Raw genomic sequence first — 21,261 nt, 5'->3', positions numbered from 1 at the left:
TGTCCGTGACAGGCTTGAGACTTGTTAATTGTCTTCTGTCTACTAATCATCTGCTGTTCTCAATGTGTTAGCACAAGAATTTCTCTTCATGTTTCTCATTACAGGGTAAGACCCCTCGTGACAGGGCTCAGCAAGCTGGTGATCCAGATCTGGCCTCCTACCTGGAGAGTCGACAAAACTATCAAATGGTTTCCCACGAGGACCTGGAGACAGCAGTCTGATGTCTGAGAATGTCCCAGAAGATCCCTGGAAATCTCGAGACTGCACCCGAGGCACTCAGGCCTCGTGTGAGGAAGAAACTGATGGAACCCACGTGTCTCTCACTCTCGAGGAAAATACCTGAGGACATGCCATCAGTTTCTAAGGGCTACTGAGTCTTGCTGGGAACAGTTATGTTCCATAAGTTAGCCCATGATGGATGAGGTGGGACACTCAAAGGTCTGTGGAATCCATAGGCCATGAAAATTTACCTTTATTGCTTCCAGCAAGTAGCATGAACTTCTCCCATGTTCATCTGTATAATTTATTAAAAAAAAAAAAAAAAAGGGGAAAAAAAAGGATAAAGAGGGTGTGGGGGAACAAAATCCAAATGAACTGGTACTTTAAGCCACCCAACCAGGCTGTCCTCCATCCTTACAGTTTCCTGCATTGCTTTTACTCTCCTGTTCCCCTCACTTCTCATCAGTTAAATATTACCTGTTATCTCTGTGTTGTCTTCACAAATGGTCAGGCAGTAGCAAAATGTTTGAGGAGCTCTGGATGCCCTTAAGAAATATCCAGTGTTTTTACCAGCTACATTCCCTCCCCTGCCATCCTCTCAGAACCTGTGTTGTCAGTACTCAGCCCCCACGGAATTTCCTTGCTTTTGGAGAGGATGCTGCTTATTGCCTTGTTTCCCAGGGTTTGGGCACAGTCAGATTTACAGCAGTGACAAAACCCAACCTCGTCATTGCTGGGCATGTGGTTATGGTGTCCTCACAAGACAGGCATTTGTATGGAAAGAAGCTCTATGGGATAGTCCATGCTGAATGGCAGAGCAGAAAGTCACCAGGAAGGTTTCTCATATCACTTTTATGGCTGTAATGCCTGACCCAGCTCTTCTCAGGTTTCAGGCCTGCCTAGAAGTTGATAGCTTCTGTAGTTCTTTACTTCTGAAAAGATGGGTTTTACACTGGGGAGAGATTTGTGCAAGACTGAGGGAATTCTGATGGACTCAGTGACAGATCTAGTCCCCTTTGCAGCACAGCCATGGGGAGGATGGAAGGAGACCTGGAACAGCAGCAGCCAGCCTGGGCTCGCTGCTGCCAACAAACAAATGGGCACTGGCCTGGTCACACTGGGAATGGGAAAACTTTCTTTGGCTGAACCTGTAAACTGTCTGATTTTTCAAGGGAGCCAAGTTTTGGGGAGTCTGTCCCTGGAGAAAGACCAGCAGCAGCTCTTTGCCTTGTTACCCACAATAGGTTTGAAATGTAAAGCTTAGTTGCTGTAAAGACCAGCTGTGTCTTCTGTACTCATCTGTTCTCTGTCTTATAACCATAAAAGAGAAAGCAAACAAATACACAGGCATAAATAAAATGTTTCATCTTTGGGTTTCCAATTGCTACAGATATCTCAGTTGATAAAATAGCAGAGCTTCCACTTCTGCTTTGTCAGACCAGTGCCCATGAAGATGCTCATGGCTGACTTTTGGCATAACTCTTGCAATACATTTTTGAATTTTGCTTTGTTGTTTGATTCGAAAGATCCACCAGTGTTTGTTTTTACATCCCTTGCTAGGGGTAGCTCTCTGATAGATGGTGATTATTGGGGTTACATACATTTGGAAACCATGAAAATAACTCAGGTCATTATCCAGATAAGTTTTTCTTCTTTGGTAGAAGTGGAGAAAATCAAATGAATGCAATTTTTTTTTTTTTTTTAAGCACGAGTGATTGTTGTGGTAGGGAGGGGGGAGCTGAACAATATATTTAATTTTTTTTCCTCTTTTCAGAAGTTCATTTGATATGGGCAAAATATTTCTTTAGTATTTCTTCCTCTGGAAGGAAACTATATATATTTGTAATCTATAGATCAATGGCGACATGAAATGTATTTTGTCTTATTTTCTGTCTTTACTTTTCTCATTTAAAAAATAAAATATGAAAGCCAAATTACTTCCCTTGATAATTATCCAGGGGCTTATGGAGAAAATAAGTATGTGTATATATTAGAACAGAATTTGGCAACTGTTAAAATAAAAACTCAGAATATAGTTTTGGTGTATGTGATATTTCCACAAGGAAAGATCCTCACACTGTGGTTTCATGGTAGGCCTTGCACCATTTCTCAGCTGTGACAAAAGACGTTACTGTAATATTTCTACACATTTGATGAAAACAAGAATTATGTTCTCATCACTTTAATCTTTTGGTTTGCTTTACTGATCTGAGAAATGGAGGAAGTTTTAACAGCACAGGAGCTTGGCTCTGTCCTGTGCTGAGGCCAAGCTGAGTATGGTCACTGAGCCAGGGAGAGCTCCCTGATGCTTCTGGTCCCTCTGTCCCCAGTTGTCCTCCTCTTGTCAGCTCATCCCTGGTACCCAGGAGGTGCCTGCAGCTGTGGCTGGCTCTGGAGCAGCTGGTCAGGATGGGCAGATTTCCTGAGCAATTTTGTGCCATTTGGACTGCCCAGAGGAACTCAGAGCACATGAGAGAGCGTGGCTTGCCTTTTTCACTGAAAGCTGGAGTACGATGGCACGATCAGAATGAGCCTGTCGTGTCTTTGGAGAGCTTCCTGTGCTGTGTGCTCAACAGAGACAGCTACTGTGTGAGAAAAATAGCCCCCAGCACTGGAGGTAGGGCAGGAATGGGCTGGATGTGGTGCCTTTGATGTTCAATGTGTCCTGAAGCACTGCACACGTGATGCACTAGGTACTGCTGATGTTTGGTGTCGGCAGGTAACAGCACATCTGTTGTTTTTCACAATGGCTCATGTGTGGCAGGAATATCAGAAGTTGGTTCAGTAAGGGCAGTTTGGGACCAGGACTATTCCTCACCCTTTTCAGGTGTGGTGGGATAACCAGAAGCTGCAGGCTCTGCAGTAAAGGTAACACATTTGTATTGAACCTCTGGAGCACTTGGGGTCTAGGTTAGTACTGTACAGCTGTGCCTGCACTGGGCAGGGCCCGAATTCCAGTGTGCAGCTGGGAGTCCACTTAAATTACATGTAAAGCATTTTGATTTACTAAAGCATCTGTTCAGTGGCTCTGTCTGTTAATGTGTGCATATTACTATATATATGTATATTTATAAACATCAGTATGCATGTATATAGGTGCACACATACACTTGCAAACACAGTTGAAATGTGAATGACAAAGCCCCTAGGGATGCTCAGCTACTGAGATTGCTGGACTGACAAAATGTCATTTTCCATTTTAATTTGTTATTAAAGGGAACCTTTTTCAGTAGGACTGAGGAGCTCCTGAATTGTTCCGTTGTACTGGTTTTACTATCTCATTTTGGAGCTAAATGGAGGGAAAGAAAGTATTTCTAATGTTGATAAAAGAAACTTAATTTTGTAATTTAATAGCATAAATTACTCTCATTATTTCATGTTTCAATGCTAGAGGTATCTTTTATGTGTTATTCAAGGCATGATGATGTCATAAATTTTTTACTTATTATAGCATAGAATGGCAATAGATAAGGGCACCTTGCACTAGACCAGGCTGCTCAGAGCTCCATCTAAGCTGGCCTTGAACACTTCCAGGGCTGGGTCATCCACAACTTCTCTGGGCATCCCTCAATACTGTGAGATGTGAGGCTGAGTTTTTGCTTATGTAAAACAGGGGTTCGAGGCAAATTTTGCCTGTTACAAAACTGATGTCAGACACCAGTGGATCTTTCACCATTTCATGTGGTGTCTTGCTTGTCTGTGTTTTAGCACTTTAGGATGTCTGTAGGTGTTTTTCTTGAGACCTGTCACTCTTGCTTTTCCCCAGCAGCAGTAGAATTGCTCAGTCCCAACTCATGGTGCTGTAGCATGGATTCAGTCTACATGAGATGTCCCCTGATGCATGAGGACTGTCATACAGAAGGACCAGAGACAAAGAAAATAGTACAAAATTAATGTTTTGTTGCCACTGATCTTCCCAGGTGTAATTGCTGAGCTGGTACTGTTGTGTAAGAATAGATGGGGCACATAGTTTTTCTGGTGGTGTGGCTGTGGGAGGTTTGTTTCAGTAGTATTTCATGGCTCTTTGGCACATTTTTGTCTTTGTCTTTGCTGTGAAACGTATGGCAATGAAATTTTCTAACACAAATTCATCTAGAAGGTGGCTGTTTCCCTTTCAGACATCCCAGATGCCTTCTGTGGGACATGCTTATATGCTGACCCTTCCAGGATGACAAAAGTATCACATAATCTGTCTCTGGGGTATAAAATGGGCAAGATACATTGGTAGCCTCAAGTTTTGTGGGAGTTTAATAGTACTCAAGAAATGTATGGGCATGCTGGAAATTTGAATGCCTTGAAAAAACCCCAAGGAAATTCTGTCCTTGTACTTATGTACTACAAGAAAAAAGCAGTTCCTTGTGCTGATCCATTTGAGGTGTGTCATTTTCCTTCTCCCACTTTTTGCTTCTTCTGCACCAAACTAACATCTATAGAGAAGTATTTTATAAGACTTGTTTTTAAGCTTGCTAAAAGTAACATTTTGACCTCCATTTTACCCATTCTTTTCCATTCATAAGATAATGTTTCCTCTTTTTATTTTCCTCAGTGTATCTGAGCCAAAATTACGCTGAGTTATTAACTTCCTAATTAGTCTAAAACATCAAATGTGGGTATCTTTGGACATTTCAGCAGTCCTGGAAACATTTTATATTCCTGTGCCTTTCTGGATGCATGTGAAGCTACAGAAAACGGTATTAGAGTTCTCATTGTGGTACCCATAATCTCATTTTCCTTTCTTAACAACTATTTTTTTTTTTAGCAGCAGCTTGAAATTCCATGATCTGCCTGCCAAAATCTGTTGATTGCAACACCAACTCAGTGATGTGCTGCAAGCTACTCCAGGTGGCCACAGCAAGTGACCATGGCTGCTTTTAGTCCAGGTTCTGCCATGGCACTGGATTTGCCTGGAGTCCTGCTTGAGGTCCCCTGCAGGTACCAGAGCTCAGGGCTTTCCCCTCCCTGGCTGTTCCCAGCACTGCTGCCCGTGGTGTTCTCTCACCCCCTGCACATGAGCACTGGAGCAACACCCCCTACCTTGGCCAAGGAATTTCCTGGCCCACGTATGGAGCCATTTGTGCAAAAGGGGAAAATTCCCTCCCTCGGGGCCCTGATCACACCAGTAAATTCATTACATTTGACTTCAGTGATTAGGCAGGCTTAGAGCTGAATAACCTTACTGTATTCAGCCATCAGAGTGCATCTTGTCTCCTGCCTTATTTATAAGGTGCCACATTCCAGTCTCAGCTGCAGTTTCTTGTTTCCCTGGCTGATTTAAAAAAAAACAACAACAAAAAAAAACCAAACCAAGAGACAAAAACCAATCCATCCTATGCAATATACGTGTATCTAGTTAACCAGAGAGTGGGGAAGGCAGGCAGATCATTTTAAAATCTTCTCATTCTGATGTAGCACATCATGACTTCTAAAGTCTGAGCAGGGAGAAGCCTTGCAACAAAAGCATTTGTTTCAATATTAACACATCTATATTTCAGGAAATAATTTGATGCTAAGCCCTGTTAAAACAGTCAGCTTATGCTCTTAGATCTCCTGTGTGTCAGAGATTTGAGGAATCTAAGGAGGCAGTAATCCTCTTGACAGGCACATAAAGATAGGTGAATGCCCAAAAAAGCATAAAACCACCTTTCTTCAAAAATCTGTTTCTATTTTGCCACCCTCATCTACTAGAATCAGAACCCTGATTTGGGAATGCTGTTTCAGAGTTCAGCAATATTTTAACAGCCTCAGCATTCATCTGCAAAGCATATAGAAGCTGTAGCATTTTGAAGTGCAAGAAAAAAACCCACTATTTCTTTGAGCAATATAATACTACATATGTAATTGCCTCATCTCTTGCCAGCCTCCTTTTGCTAGTGAAGTGCCACACCTGGCTCTTCAATTAGTCCCTGTCTGGGAGGCTGCTTGATGTGTAGCCCAGCACCCAGTGAAGTGTGCACTGTGGCAATCCAGTGCCAAAGTGCTGCTGCAATTACCTAACTACTAGCACATGAACCACGTGAAATTCACTTCTTAGTGTTGCACTTCATTTTAATGAGAAAAATGCCCTTCTGATTCCAGCTACCTTGGTGACCTTTAATTTCCACTCTTTTCCTCAAGCTGTGGTCAAGAAGAGGTAGAAGGTAATCCCTGTTCCTACAGAATCCAAATCCTGCCTAGGAACTCTACAAATCACTTAGGTTTGTAGGTGTGGAGAAGAAGCTCAAGAAGCTCTTGAGTCTGATGCAGCAGACATGAGTGATTTCTACTTGGCTAATTAGGCTTTAATAAGCAGCCCCACTTTTCTAGGGCTGCTTTTCCTGTGTGACATTCACATAAAAAATGAAAGATGACAAAATTAGAAAAGCAAATTAAGCTGGCCCCTGGGAATGGGGAATTCTAAAGATTGGCTTCCACACGCATTGCTCTTTTCTAGATAGGGAGTTGCAATGCTGTAATGAGTAATTATGCATCATAATTAGATATAGCTAATTGTAATAGTGAGGTGGGTGCTCCCTGTGTCCAATATTTATGTCACCCAGATGCAGAGGTATTCCTGCCCCTGTAGAGATCACCAGACAGGCTGGAGGGGGGACATCCTTCTGTTTGCAAAGCTTGAGGCTTTGTGAAGTGAGACACGAGCCCTAAGGTGAGCAAGGCCACCCCTCCCTGCTCCTTAGCCATGCTGGAGGCTTTCCTTCCAAATGAATGGAGGCAATGCCACATCAAAATAAATGGTTGCTGTAGGTCACAAGGTGAATTAATAGCTGTCTTTTTTCTCATGTCCCCAGCTTCAGCCCTTTCCAGGGACATTTTTTTTTTCCCTTTATCAGAATGGGAAGTCTGTTGATGAATGGAAAGTCTGTTGATGTACCTGTATTAACAGAAGTTGGGTTGTTGTGGTTGTTTTCTGTGGTCTTGCTACTGTTCTAATATCTTATCTTCATGGCATAGAGGAGAAGTACATTCATGCCAAAGATAAGGAAAAAAGTGACCTTGCTGGCAGCTAATGACAGGAAGGAAATAGAAAATAATATTATTTAAATTTAATTTTAAATATTCTTCAGTGCTCTTTGCTTTTTCTTCATTTCCCCTCCCTTTTTGAGTTTCTGTACTGAGGTCTTTAATCTTTCATCACCTCTTCTTTCCTTAGTTCATTCTACCTTCAGTTTTGACTGGAAAGGTCAAAATCCTGCTCACGTGCTTACCCTTGGGACACTTCTGCTTGACCAGTCACAGATGGTTGGATCTCCTCTGACCATGTACAGACATGGGCAGGGAATGTTGAAATTCTCTGTACCAGGAATGAGCTGGATGTGCAGCACTAAAGGCTCCTCTGAGGGCAGTTGTAATGCCCAAGTTGTAAGCTCAGGATTAAACAGATGGGAAGTATGATGGACTTGGTTTTTCATGCCTGAGGGCTCAATTTCAGCCTTTCCAGACTTAGTTTTAATATCAATAGGAAAATTCTTAAGTCTATTTTTTTTTTTTTTGGTCTACTCTCATGTTTCTTCCCTTTGTGATTTTCCTGTTACAATTGCATTTGCCCAGGCAAAGATTATTTATTGCTCTGTGCTTATGCTTGCAAGAAGAGGCAGCTGCTTCCAACTGGCAGGTGAGTGTGCTGGTCTCTCCTGCAAAATGGCTGGCTTTGCTACTGTACAGCTTTCTGCTCAGCATGTAGCTCACAGAAATCACAGGGACATGGCAGGGGCTTACTAGGATTTTTCCTTCCGTTTACATGTCACTGCAGAGTGATTCTCTTCCATCTGCCTCCTTTGATCATGCAACAGCTTTGGGAGCAAAGAAAAGAAGTGGCTGAGCCTTCAAAGCACTGAGCAGCTCTTGGGAGCTTTGTCTCTCCCTTGCTTGCTGCTGCACCTCACAGAGCTGGGAAAGGGAAAGCAGGGGATGCTTCATGTGCACAAAGATCCATCTCTCACCTCACTGGCAAAAGTAACAACTCCTTGAAGGTACCTATTCTGACACCCCACCAGTGCCAGGTAGGGTGTAAAATACATATGGACATCAGCAAGCCTCTAGGAGCTGACTTCCTTTCTTAAGGGCTCTTCCAAGCTCTTTTTGATTCTCTTCCTGGTGCCTCAGGACAGGAATTCCTGCCTGTGTCTTCCCAGAGCAATCATCCTGAGGATGCCCCTTGTAATGGGTGCCCTCACACCATGTGTTACATGTGCTCTGTGTCCTGTAACTCCATTGGAAAAGTAAATAATCAAGAGTTAAAATCCCTTTCAAAATGGACTTAGGAGCTTGGCCACTGACCCACCAGGGTGCAGTGCACCGGGGAGAGGAATATGGAATGGAATATGACTGCCAACGTTTCTCTGTAGAAATCTCCTCAAGGTGAAATGTGCTTTCACAGTGGGAAATGAAGGTTATTTTTCTCCTGCCCATATTGTTTTGTGTTGCAAACCCTGTGCCAGTCATTTTGGATGCAGACAGCTTTTTGGAAGCAGGAGGCTTTTGAAAGATTTTTGAAAGTCTAGCCAATGATGAAGCTGAGGACTTGTGTTCTGCAGCTCCCACACAAACCTTCTGGCAGTCCATGGAGGTTTCAGTGTCCCCTCTGAGTCAGTGAGCAGAATATTTTGCTACAAGTTACAGGCCTGCCTTTGTGCCACTGCCATTGCTGCTTTGCTTCTGCACAGCTTTTAGAACAGCTCTGGTTTCGCAGCCTTACACTGGGAAAAACCACAGTGGTATGGGGGAAAACATGCTTTTCCTACGGACACAAACATTCCTCAAGCTGCAGTTTTGTGCTAATGAAAATGCAATGTATGTAAAGACTGAGCTTGGTTGATGAGGCTGTCACAACTAGCTCGGTGAGGATTTATTTCAGGCAAGACCTGACTTCTTGTTTTGCTGCAAAACAAAGAAGGTCATGCAAAAAATCATCACTTGGCTTAATGGTATGCTTCTGTCTTAGGATAGTTAACAAGTTTAACTGTGTGCCACATGGTTGTGTCACAGAACAGGGAAAGTATTTGCTTTCAGAATTTATCAGAATTCTCTCTGGGAGGTACTGGAGTTGAAGAGATAGGGCTAAAGGTAGCAAATCAAGGCTTTGAGGTTGCATTCCTGCCACTTCCATTAAGTCCTTTTGGGTAAATCGTTTAGCCTTACTGTGCCTCAGTTTTCTTAGCTGTAAAATGGGGATAATATCTCCCCACACACAGACAGGTAAGGTGCTCTGTGTTACAAGCCTAAAATATGCTGTATATTAACTTTTTTTGAATTGTATGGGTTTTGGTTCTTTTGTTTGGTGATTTGGATTTTTTTTGTTTGTTTGTTTTGTGTGATTTTGGTTTTTTTAAACATTTTTTTCATTGTGCCTTTTAATGTTATTCTATAGCATCCTGCTTCTTTTGGAGCCATTTTTTGCTCCAGTCAGTGAGAGTAGCCCTGTCCCATGCTTTTTAGTTTAACTGGTTTAAGTTGAGATAGTAAAGAGGGATGGAGAATGAGAATTTTCCAATTAGCTATTTTGCACTTTTCATGCTTGCTTTCCATGTTTGAGCTATCTTGTATTAAAAGTTGTAACTCAGGTAATATTTCAAGTCAATGAAAGCATTCAGGTGGTTTATCTCTCTTCAGAGAAGAGTATTTTGCTGAATTTTAGAGCAGCTTTATTCCATCGTATTGAGTTCATTGAGCACAGAATGTTTCCTTTGGGAGTGCCCACCTCAGAAATAACTCTTTCTGTCACCCCTCTGCTATTATGCTGGTAGGACAGAATATTGCCTAAGAGTCCAGAAACCACCACTTTGGTTTGTTTATGTGAAAGGTTTCTGGGGAATGGAAAGAAACATTTGAGGGAACAGATTCTCTGGCCTTCATATTTACATCTCCTCTGGCAAATAGGAGATGAAAATTGGTAAAGTACAAGGACAAAGGCTAGCAAAGATTTAGGGAACTGGAAGTGCCTCATGCAAAAAGGAAAAAGGCTAGGAGGGAGTCATCAAGGTCAGGAAGGAGTGGGATGGTGATGAACAGACTCTTGATGGAAAGGCTGAGTTTCATCAGGCTATATATATATATATATTTATATATACATATATAGTGGTGCTTCCTGGAGATGGTGGAGAAAGGACAATGGGCAGATTTTGATCTCCTCTGCACCAGCTTCACTCCTGGTGAGCCAAGATGTGACTGAGGTCAGAACCTGGACCATTCCATGATGTGTTTGGAGCAGTACATTCAAATAACAAATGAGCATTTTTAATCTACATTTCGTGGGCATCCAGAGTTCCAGTATTTGTATATATCCTATTATCTGAACCCACATCTGTTCCAGGAGTTGTAATAACATCTCAAAGGGCTCTTTTATGCTACCTGACCCTGTGCATAATGCACTGGAACATCTTGAGGCTGCCAGCTGGCAGAAGGAACCCCAGGCACGCAGCAGTACCATGAATGGAGGATATGTGTTTAACAGAGAACCAAGGCACGGGTAATTTAATCATCAGTGAGGGGGAACACAAGAAGGAGGAGGGGCTTTTTGTAACAAAGTAAGAAAGTATTTTCTTCCACGATTTTCTTGCATTTCCTATTTATACAAAGTATCTTGATCACTGTGTTGCTAACTAAGGAGATTTTAAACTGGGGGAAGGAAGAAATATGTATACAGTGAAAGAGCTGGTTGCTGTTCCTTTTGGACACTTTTTCTGTATTGTGACTTGTGTGGAAATGTACAGAATAAAAAGTGAAGAAGCGCAGGCCTTGGCTGGGCTGAGTTTCTTTGTGTTGTTTGCCAGCAGAGCTGGGTTGCTGCTTCTGGCAGGGTGGAAAGACTGGGGTGACTTGGAAGTTGTGAAGAGTCAGGAGCAGTGGAGGAAAGGGACCCAGGGGTCAAAATTCTGCATATGTGTGTACAGTGGTGTAGAGGAGTGCTAAGCCTCTGGATAAATCAACTCCAAGCTCATGGTAAAGAAAGAGGTTAATGATACCTGTGAATATTTCCAGGAACATCTTCTCAGTCCCTTAGTAAGCCCAGGTTGCCAGCCCAGCACTCAGTGTGTGCAGGAGAGGTCCAGCAGAGATCAGCAGGACTCTGATGTAGGTGTGTAGGTCACCTCAGGATCTTAGCTGTGAATCTCAAGAGAGTTTCTCCAGTCCATTCTCTGGTTCACTTCCATGTTATCTCAGGACTAACCCATCAGCATATAATGAAACTTTGCTTGTTTCTGCCCAGTTGTGTCTGATGGAAGAATTTTTGAGAATTTCATGGTCATTGCTTGTTTTCTTGTCTTCAGCAGCTCCCCTCCCTGCCTCACTCAGGAGTTTCTGTGCCATTTCTGACACAAAAGTTTTGTAACCTCTCCTCTGTGCAAGTCAATATTTCCTAACAGCTCCCCTGCCTCTGCTGTTCCGCCCTGAAATTGTATTTCTGAATCATTCTGTGATGTTTCCTTTGTCCTGTCTCTCTGGGACAGCGCCTGCCCCCAAAACACCTCCCTCACACATGGCTCCGTCTCCCTCCTCCTCTCCAAGCCCTTTGATGCTCACTGCTGTTGCCAGCAGCCAGCTGTGTGCTTGTCTTTTAAAGGATGCCTTAAGCTCCCTTTTCCTGCTGTCTCAGACAGCTTAGGAATATTATCATTATTAATAAGAGCAGTGCTAAAAGCACTGACTGCTCTGCCTGTGCAGGGCTGGCTGGGGCTGGACAAGGATGTAGCCTAGCCCTGAGTTCCCTGCACAGCAAGGAACAGCTACCAAGGGCTGCTTTGACGTCCAGGAGCCCTGTGGTACAAAGCCCTGACTCCTCTGGGGTCCTTCACAGCCACCAGCTGCACCAAATGGCTGCCAGCTGCTCTCTGGTAGTGTCTGTGGAGGAGAGGAGCTTTTGGATGTGCTCGGGGCTGCCCCCACAGCAGCCTCGGGAGGTGCTCCACCACCTGCAGGCTGAGCTGCTCAGTGCTGCAGCTCAAAAATGAGAAAACAGCTTCTGATCCGAGTGGGTTTGCGCCCCAAATTCTTGAATGTGTGTGGCCTTACACATGTTGTGAAGAGAGTCCAACTGCTCTTTTCTCATCCATTGTAATTTGCCCTGTAATTTCAGCTCTGTTAACTCTTTCTAACACAGGGATGTTTCTTGCTAACATTCCCTACAAAATTCTTTAATGGAGCCGGTGAAATTCCTTACTATTTATGCACACACACACACATATATATATATTAAAATATCTGTCTCATAGGCTAATAGACTCAAGTGAGGAATTCCCTTTCTCATACAACCTTTCTTTACATATGGAATGTAATATTTCTTTAAAAAGCTAAAGCTTTCATAGTAGGAATGTAACTACAACGAAAACAATAAAACCCCATTCTTGGGAGGAAAAAACCCAATCCTGACAGGAATAATTTGCTTTGAAACCTCCTCCCCTCAAAACCCCTGCAGCTTCACCGTAGCCAAATGATTTCAGCATTTCCCTGCAGTTAAAATGTGGTTCTCCCTAACAAGGGACCTTTTAAACTAGGTAGTGATGCTTGTAAGACAGGTTGCCAAAGTTGTTAAATCTAAAAATAGGTAAATATTGGAAGCAGTCCCATAATTTCAAGGTGTTTGATCTCATGTTTTCACATTCAAGGCTTGGTATTGCTACATGAGTATTGTATTTGCAGCTGCATTAGTTCACAGCAGCACAAGAAAACCTTCAGAAGTGTTTCTGTCTGTTTTCTGCCCCACTTATCCACAACCTGCACTGGCACCAGGGATGTGTGAGCGTGTGTTTGTCAGTGTGAGTGTGGAGGTAAAAGTATCAGTGGGTCAAGTGCATGGATTCTGCTGCTCTCATTCAGTGAGACAGTTCTGCAGTATCAAAGGTGAGCTGGGATTTCCAAGACCCAGAAAAGAAAGGGTTTGTTTCCCATGGATAAGAAACAGGAATTGGCTGCTGGGTGTCAATTCAGATGGACAATCTGTAGATGACAGGGAGCCAGGTGTGACCGTGTTCACAGGGGTCTCAGGTTGAGGGAAGAGACGAGGATCTGACTCCATGTTTCAGAAGGCTTGATTTATTATTTTATGATATATATTACATTAAAACTATACTAAAAGAATAGAAGAAAGGATTTTCAGAAGGCTAGCTAAGAATAGAAAAAGAAAGAATGATAACAAAGGTTTCTGTCTCAGACTCTCTGTCTGAGCCAGCTGGGCTGTGATTGGCCATTAATTAGAAACATCCAACATGGGCCAATCACAGATGCCCCTGTTGCATTCCACAGCAGCAGATAACCAATGTTTACGTTTTGTTCCTGAGGCCTCTCAGCTTCTCAGGAGGAAAAATCCTAAGGAAAGGATTTTTCATAAAAGATGTCTGCGACAGCCAGGAGAATGAAGCACTGCCTGGCTAGCTCCTATGAACAGTTTGCAACAGTTTACTCCTATGAACTAACAAAAATCAGTAGGATTGACTGTCAGAAGAACTTCTGGCTGCAGCCTCCATTGTTCTCCATTTGCCTCCAAAGCATACAACACCTTCACAGTAAGCCACAGAGGTTTCAGCTTTTGGATGAAATCTTCTGCTAAATTTAGAGGGAGGAGGAGGCTTCTCACCAAAGGATGGGTGTAGACCTGCTCAGGTGGAAGTTCTGTTACTCTCCACAAAACATGGAGGGCACAGAGTGGTTGGAATCTGTTTTGTTGTTGTTGGTTGGTTGGCTTTTTTAAGGGTGATAAAGGAATGAAGAAGTGAGTTAAAAAGGATAGAATAAGATTAAAAATGTAGTTCTGAATATTTTGGATCCTGGAGCCCATCAAACCTGAGTGACCTTGAGTGAAAAATGGTGTTGGGTGATTCAAACTAGTGTTTGGTGTCTAGATTTTGGGGTTTTCCTCTTGATGTAATCAGCCAACAGGCTGAGGACTGTGTTTGCTTTAAACAGGGTATGATTGCCTTCTCTTTTTGCTAATGCATGTATGTACCTCATAAATTTCTTCACTGACAGAGCTGATGATGTTCTAACAAGCTCTGGTCTTTCTCAGTCCATTTATGAATACATTCTTTGCTCCAGGAGTATCTGTGTTTTGCTAATGGGTCTCACTATCATCCCTGAGGTACATCCTAATGGGATGCAAGGCTCCACATAAATATAAGGGGTTATTATTCTGGCTGCTCACTCTTTTTCCTCATTCCTCCCTTCTGCCTTTTCTGAAATGTACAATGAAAGGGCAGATATGAACAGTGGTGTCCAGTTGGATGAGATGGTTGTACAGTAAGGGGTCACTGGATAACCAGTAGTTTCTCCATGTAACACTGCCATTAGAAGTTCTTGTTGGTCTTTCCAGTCACTTAAAGGGTTTTTTTTTGTAGTTTGAAATTTTCACTTATACAAAACCAAGTGAGCAGTATGTCTGACTCCATAAGTCACCCTAAAATTCTTGTACTGGATTTGCAGTCAAGTTGATTTTTACTTGCAGTGTCCATTCCTAAGAAGTGACCTCCTCATGGGAGAGCTAAGTCAGTATTCCAGTGCTCTGGAGATTATCTATGGCTTTTTGTCACCTTTTAATAATGAAGGAGGTCCAGTCTGCAGCCAGAAATGAAGCACCTTTGTGCTTATGTGGGGGAAAGAGAATAAGGGCTAACTAGGATTATGAGGCACTGTTTGATTTAGAATGCCAATACTTTCTGACCTTCTCATTTAAGATTTCCTTTTTATTTAAGTTTCTGTAATTTCCTGTATTCTAATTTTGAAAATGCAGCAATACAGGATCGGATTATCATCTTCTTTTTTTTTGTTATTATTAATAACAAACACCTGAGATTAATCTTTCCAGAGTATTGATTCACAGTTCCTTCTAAATGGTAGCCTTTTCCAATGTCTCAACTCAGCCATCCAATAAAAAAGATATCTGTAAAAGTGGCCATGTGTAAAGTGAAGGGTCTGGAGCAAGGGTCTTTAGAGGAGGAGCTGTGGGAGCTGAGGTTGTTCAGCCTGGAGAAAAGGAGGCCCGTGGGAGACCTTATTGTTCTCTACCATTGCCTGAAAGCAAGTGATGGTACAAGAGGGAACGGCCTTGAGTTGTGCCTGGTGAGGTTTAGATTGGGTATTAGGAAAAGCCTCTTCATCAGAAGGGTTGACAAGCACTGGAACAGGCTGTCCTGGGAAGTGGTTGTGTTGGAGCCACTGGAGGCATTTAAAACTGTGTAGATGAGACTTTTAGTGGTGTGGTTTAGCAGTGGACTTGACCAGTGTTTGGTTAATGGTTGGACTGATCTTAAAGGTCTTTTCCAACCTAAATGATTCTGTGGTTCCATGAAGGTCTTGGATCCAAGGAACTGGGAATAGTGGATAATTCAGGAACCTCAATATCATTGCCCAAAGTTGGTTTCTCTGCTTTAGATTCATCCTTGTTTTGTTTCCTTGAGGAAACAAAACTTTCTGGTGTGAGAAATTAACATTCTCTTTCCAGACTGTGATGTCCAGCTCTAGTTGTCTCAGATCTGGACTTTGGTCCTACCCAGGCATATTGAACATTCCTGTTGCTGCTGCCCTTTTTTCCTAACCAATATGAGATTTTTTTGGAAGCTCTTTGTTACATTTCCTCACTAGATTGCAGAAATAATTTGTGTATATTATATAACCTATACATAAATATAAATTGTATAATTCAAATGCAGACTAATTTATGTTGGTGGGGATATCTGACCCAGTCTTGCACTCAAACCAGGGTGAACTTTGAGGTTAGGGCAGGATTATATTAATGGATCCTTGAATTTAGGACCCTTATTTAGGTCATACCAAGGCTTTCCTTGGATTTTTATAAAAGCAGAAAGAAAGAAAAAGGTATTTTCTATATGGAACAGGGAATATGAATTGACAAATGGAAACACAAAATGTGTATGATTTTCAGAATCAGGTGCTGAACACATCACAGCTAAAGAGAGGCTCCTTTACTCCCAGGAAGTCACCCAGGAAATCACTGGTGGGTGTGAAGAATAGACCTGCAAGTCCTCTGACTCCCACTGTGTTAACCTCACATCTGGCAAATCCCATTGTATTTTCTCGTTTCTGCAGTCTCTTGTGCCAAAGGTATTTTCATGAACTTATGTACTTTTCTTTCAGTTATTAGGGTTTGTTGTGGGTTGTTTTGGTTTTTGTTTTTTGTTTCCTGAAGCAAAAAGTTGCATCCCTATTGTGCAGAAAATAGGAAACAGATTTGTTCTTCTCAAATGTGTTGGGTCTTTAAATGGAAACTGGGAGGAGAAGGAGGGGACAGCCTGCAGCCCTGTCACATTCTTTCCATTGATACACATGGACACCAGGAAAAAGTCTGATTCTGATCCCCTAAAACAATAGATATGGAAATGTTTTCTCTTTGTTTGGTTTTTCTTCTGTCCATCTTAATGTGAGCATAGCAGTAAAAAGCACTACAGGGCCTGGTCTAAGACTTGTGTTCTCTGTTAGATAGGTTCAATAGGAAAAGAGAGAGCTTTTTCAATAGGAAAAGAGAGATAGGTTCAATAGGAAAAAGAGAGAGCTTCTTACTCCACAGGTTCAAATACCATGGCACTGGCCAACAACAACAACAACAGGGTTTTATCTCAGTGTGAGCTGAACCTAACAGCTAAAGAATGATCTGTTCAGGGCACAGCTGTGTTCATGCTTACCCAAACACAGCCATGGAGGAGCACCGTGTTTGACTGGAGGCAGCACGCAGAATTTCCAGGTAAGCAGGCAGGAAATTCCTCATCTTCCTGCCACGAGGGTGTGAGGGGGAGGCTCCCATGGAGGGGTCATTGTGTAGACACAGCTCAGCCAACTGACTCAGGCCTCAGTGAGCACTGTCTTCCAGTCCTCTTCTTGTCATCCTTTTCTTCAATAGCCATGAAGAAAGGGAATCTGATGAGATCTGGTGCAGCCAGATCCTGAATCATCCACCACGCCCAAGTCCTTGGATCCAAGACCTTCATAGAACCACGGAGTCATTTTGGTTGGAAAAGACCTTGAAGATCAGTCCGAGGCAAAGTGCAACCAGTGCCAGCATGGTTTGTCCTGGAATGGGAGAGGGCAAAATGCCTGGGCTGAAGCTCCAGCCAGGGGGGGCAGAGGGGCCAGTCCCTGTCTCACACACACATACAAAGGCCAGCCAGCATCCAGAGGCTTAACTTAGCATTTATTTTCCTTACTAATTAAAACAAAACCAAAAACTTTAACTTAACCATTGGGATAAGCATCAGTATAGAGCATGCAGTAATATTGATGAAGCTTTCAGTTCTCAGATGAAATGTGCTACAGTTTTTAATAACTGTAAATGAAGAAAACTAATTATCCTTATGGTAGAACTACCGTTCCAAGCCCTCTTTTTTAATTTGCCTCAATCTTTCAAACTTACCTTCTGAAACAATAATGCCCATTCTTGGCTGTTGCTCTGAAATATTAATTAAGGAAGAAAACAAGCAACAGAAAAAACTACACAAAAAAAAAAAAAAAAAAACAAACAAACAAAAAAACCCAAACCTTGACCAAAAGTGGCTAATTTAATCCCCTTCATATGTAATTACACAAAAGCTTTTAAGAGTTCATAGTGAAAAATTTGGCACAAGAATGAGGGTCAAAACCAGCAGTTCAGCCCTGCCCTGTGTCTCAAGTATTGATGAGATGTATGAAACAAGACCTCTCCAAGCTGGAGGACATTTAGTTAATGACTTTAACAGCTAAGAATGCCAGAATTTTAACAGTCAAGTTGGTCAAGTAATTCTGCACAAGGGTAACAGGAAATCACTTTCTATTTTCTTTAATTTATCTTCATTTTTAGACAGCCTGAACTTAAAAATGGTCTGAATTTTGAAGAGGTTCCAAATCCAACACTCTTTCTCTTCTCAACAATCCTGCATAACAAAGCACCTGAACGTTAAAACAATATTGTTGGCCTCTCTCAAATTCTGTTCAATGATCTTAGTGGGTGGGATTTGAATTTTGAATGGTTGTAATCAGAGGAAAGTTTGAATCAGTCATGGTTTTGAGACACCTTGGGTGATACCTTGATATCCTGGGAATTGCAATCCTGAAGTTTTATAAACATATTATTATTGCAGTCTGAGAATGTGCAAATTCCAGTGAATTTACCTGCTCTGTTTTGTTTTGGGTTTTTTTTTTTCTTCCTTTAATAACAGTAAGCCCAGCACAATTTGCCTTGAATCCCCCTCCTAGAACAATTCTTGTAGCAAAGCACCAGGTAATATCTCAGACTCAGTCACACTTATTGTGTTGGTGGGGAAAAGCACAGGTGAGAATCAGCCCCACAGTGAGGAGAGCCCAGATGCAGAGTGCCTGCACTGGGATCTGGGCATTCCTTCAGGACAAATCTCCCTCCTAGCCAGGCTGGGGCAGCAGGGGAATCCAGCTGGGGGGGCTCATCTAGGATTTAATGAAAAGGTTATCCCTGTTAATAAACCAGGATTCCGCGGAGGATGGAGATTTCCTGTCCAGATCAGGTAGTGTATCAGTTTGCATGGATTTTACCCATCTTCACTTTTCAATTTCATGAGTAAACAAACCCACAAAAGACACACTTGCTAAACAAGGTCATGGATTTCCAGCACTTCTTTCATCATCAGAACAACCAGGGGAAAAACACTATATAAAAAGCATTGAATTACATTTGTGACCTTGTCCTATGCCTATGCTTCAAAATTAGGTGTTTTTCATTTTTTTGACCAACACTGTAGGAATAATTTGAAACATAAAGGGAGTATCATTTTACAACATTCCAAAACAATATTTCATCTGGAAAATGAATGGTACCGGTAGATGCTGGAGTAAAGACAGGCAACACAGCTAGGAAAGTGCTCCTCATTTCCTATCCCAGACAGCTGAAACAAAACAGATGTCACACACACACACAAAAAAGGGGAAAAAATTAATCAAAATCTAAAACATGTCACCAAAGAAAGAATTCAGGCAACAGTGATACAGGGTCACACACTCATATGAACTCCTTGTTAAAGACTCCTGTTTTTTCTACCTCTTGCAAAGATATGATGAAGGAAATGGAGATAGGCCAATTGTACCAGAAGCATGGGAACTTTGTTAAATATTGGGAGAACTCCAATAAATACAGTATTGCCTTTAGGCAGTTAATTGTGGTCCCTAAGACAAATCTGGTGGTGTTGCTGCTTTCAACTCCTTGCAATTTCTAGATGTGCATTATTTATGCTGTCCTAATCAGATCTTATATTAGCATCATTTAGACAAAGAGAAGGATGCAGGTTATTTAAAGAGAGAGAGATAAATGCTGAAGGGACAGAACTCAACTGTTTGGAAAGGTCTACTTTGCAATATCTTAACATTTAGGCAAAATAATTAGAAAAAGAGTAGCCTGGGGAGGTAAAAACAATTCTGAACAATCTCATGTAGCATTGAAAAGGAAATTGAAAAAGCAATAATATTGCTACTGAACTACAAGTACATATATTCTCTTAGGTTCTGAATATAATTTCATTGATAATGTCATATGTTAATTAATTAGCATTAATACTAAAATTAGGACAAAGGGAACCTTAGCCAAGATTGTGTTCCTCTGTTTTAAACATGGCATAAATACTACTAAAAAAACATGGTATCTTCAAAAGGCCTAAAGTACCTGAGGGATCTTGGAAAACAGGATGAGACCCTGTTCTTATTCACTTCTTGGTAGAAATAATAAGACCAATGACCAGAAGAGCTGTGGATGGTACAGGGTTACCCTGATTGTTCCCTCTCCTCCAAGTAGAACCAAGTATCTTTGCTTATACCTAACTCCTTTGAAAACCTTCATAATTTCACTGTAGAAATGAAGGGTAAAAGCAAAATTATTACAAGCAATAGCTGTAGTGGTTTTGTTGAAATAAGCCTAAAATTAGAATTTTTTTAAGTGAAGTCAGAAATTATTCTGCATGGGAAGATACCTCCCCTTGTGTTCTACCCCTTCAAATTCCCAAGATGTAAAGTAAACTACTGAAGAGAAGGATGTACCAGAGGAAATAACCAAAAGAACAACTCGTGTGGCCATTTTATCAAGTCTTTCTCACTATGTTGACGGTTCCAAGAATTAAAAATGTGAAAAAACTCCCACCAACTCTTGTGAGAAAGGCTCTAAGTGTTAAACATTTATATGTATTATATATTATAATATAGAAGTTTATGATATACAGTTTGACACATATTCTGAGAATTTTTCTTGACTCTGGATTTTTTTAGCAATGTTTTAATATTTATATTCTGAGATTTTCCCATAAAGCATAAGTGGAAGAACCAGGACTTTCTCCCCTATGTTTGCAGTTTTTACTAGTGAAAACTGCATGTCTAAAGCAATCACATAATGCTGGGAACCAGGTCTTTGGGGAAAAAACTGACATCATTTAGCAAGAAGTGTTAGCGTTGCCCACAGTAATCCCCATAATTTGCTATCAGAATGAAATTTTTAATGTTTTTAAAAGGTTTTAATGTGCACATTTTTTTTAATACCAGCCAGTCCAGGTCTAGGCCTGTGAATGATGATGCCACATTTTGTTAAACTCCTGAGCATGAAAGCCTAGATCAAGCTGACGTTGAAGCCAACAGCATCCCACAGGAGTTTCCATCAAAGATGGATTGTGCTTTATGAGGGCCATGCAACTGGCTCAAATCTCCAGCAAGAAATTGCCAGTAAGTTAAGAACAGATGTACCTAATTTTGTTCTTATGGGCAAAAAAATCCTGGCCATTACATTAACTAATGAGGTATTGCACATGTGCAGGTTATAGCTGTTTGTCCTCCAGTTCTTATGTTTTTAACAACAGACTTTTATGTAGGTTTCTTGTTATCTCTGGATGTGATATCACCCAAATTTCCCATTTGCCACAGCTGTTTCTAAAAAAATGGTAGCAGGGAAAGAGTACTACATAACCTTTACACAATATTACTTTTTATTTTATTCTCTTGGGAAAATATCTACCTATTTAGCTAGCTCTAAAAGTGCTTTGCAACCCTATCATCCTCAAAAGCAACCATTTTAGGGCTTGAATTTTATTATGTCCTGCTTAATGGATGAGTTGCTGTCACGTC

At 41.6% G+C, this 21,261-nt stretch overlaps 1 protein-coding gene across 4 annotated transcripts in view; it reads left to right on the top strand.

Annotated features, from left to right (window-relative positions):
- Positions 1-10,946, top strand: part of DGKI (diacylglycerol kinase iota) — a 209,826-nt gene extending 198,880 nt beyond the window's left edge. For all 4 annotated transcript variants that reach the window (XM_071422458.1, XM_071422461.1, XM_071422459.1 and 1 more), the window contains one exon: positions 105-10,946. In XM_071422458.1, the coding sequence (XP_071278559.1) occupies positions 105-221 (117 nt within the window). In that variant the 3' untranslated portion in view covers positions 222-10,946. The remainder of the gene's footprint in view (positions 1-104) is intronic.
- The last annotated feature ends 10,315 nt before the right edge of the window (positions 10,947-21,261 follow it).

This window comes from Agelaius tricolor, unplaced genomic scaffold, assembly GCF_023055355.1.
Source record: "Agelaius tricolor isolate 1412-34295 unplaced genomic scaffold, bAgeTri1.0.p SCAF_3, whole genome shotgun sequence".
NCBI classification, from domain to species: Eukaryota; Metazoa; Chordata; class Aves; order Passeriformes; family Icteridae; genus Agelaius; species Agelaius tricolor.
Note: the sequence above shows the minus strand (reverse complement) of the source record. Positions and strands in the feature narration are given on the sequence as shown.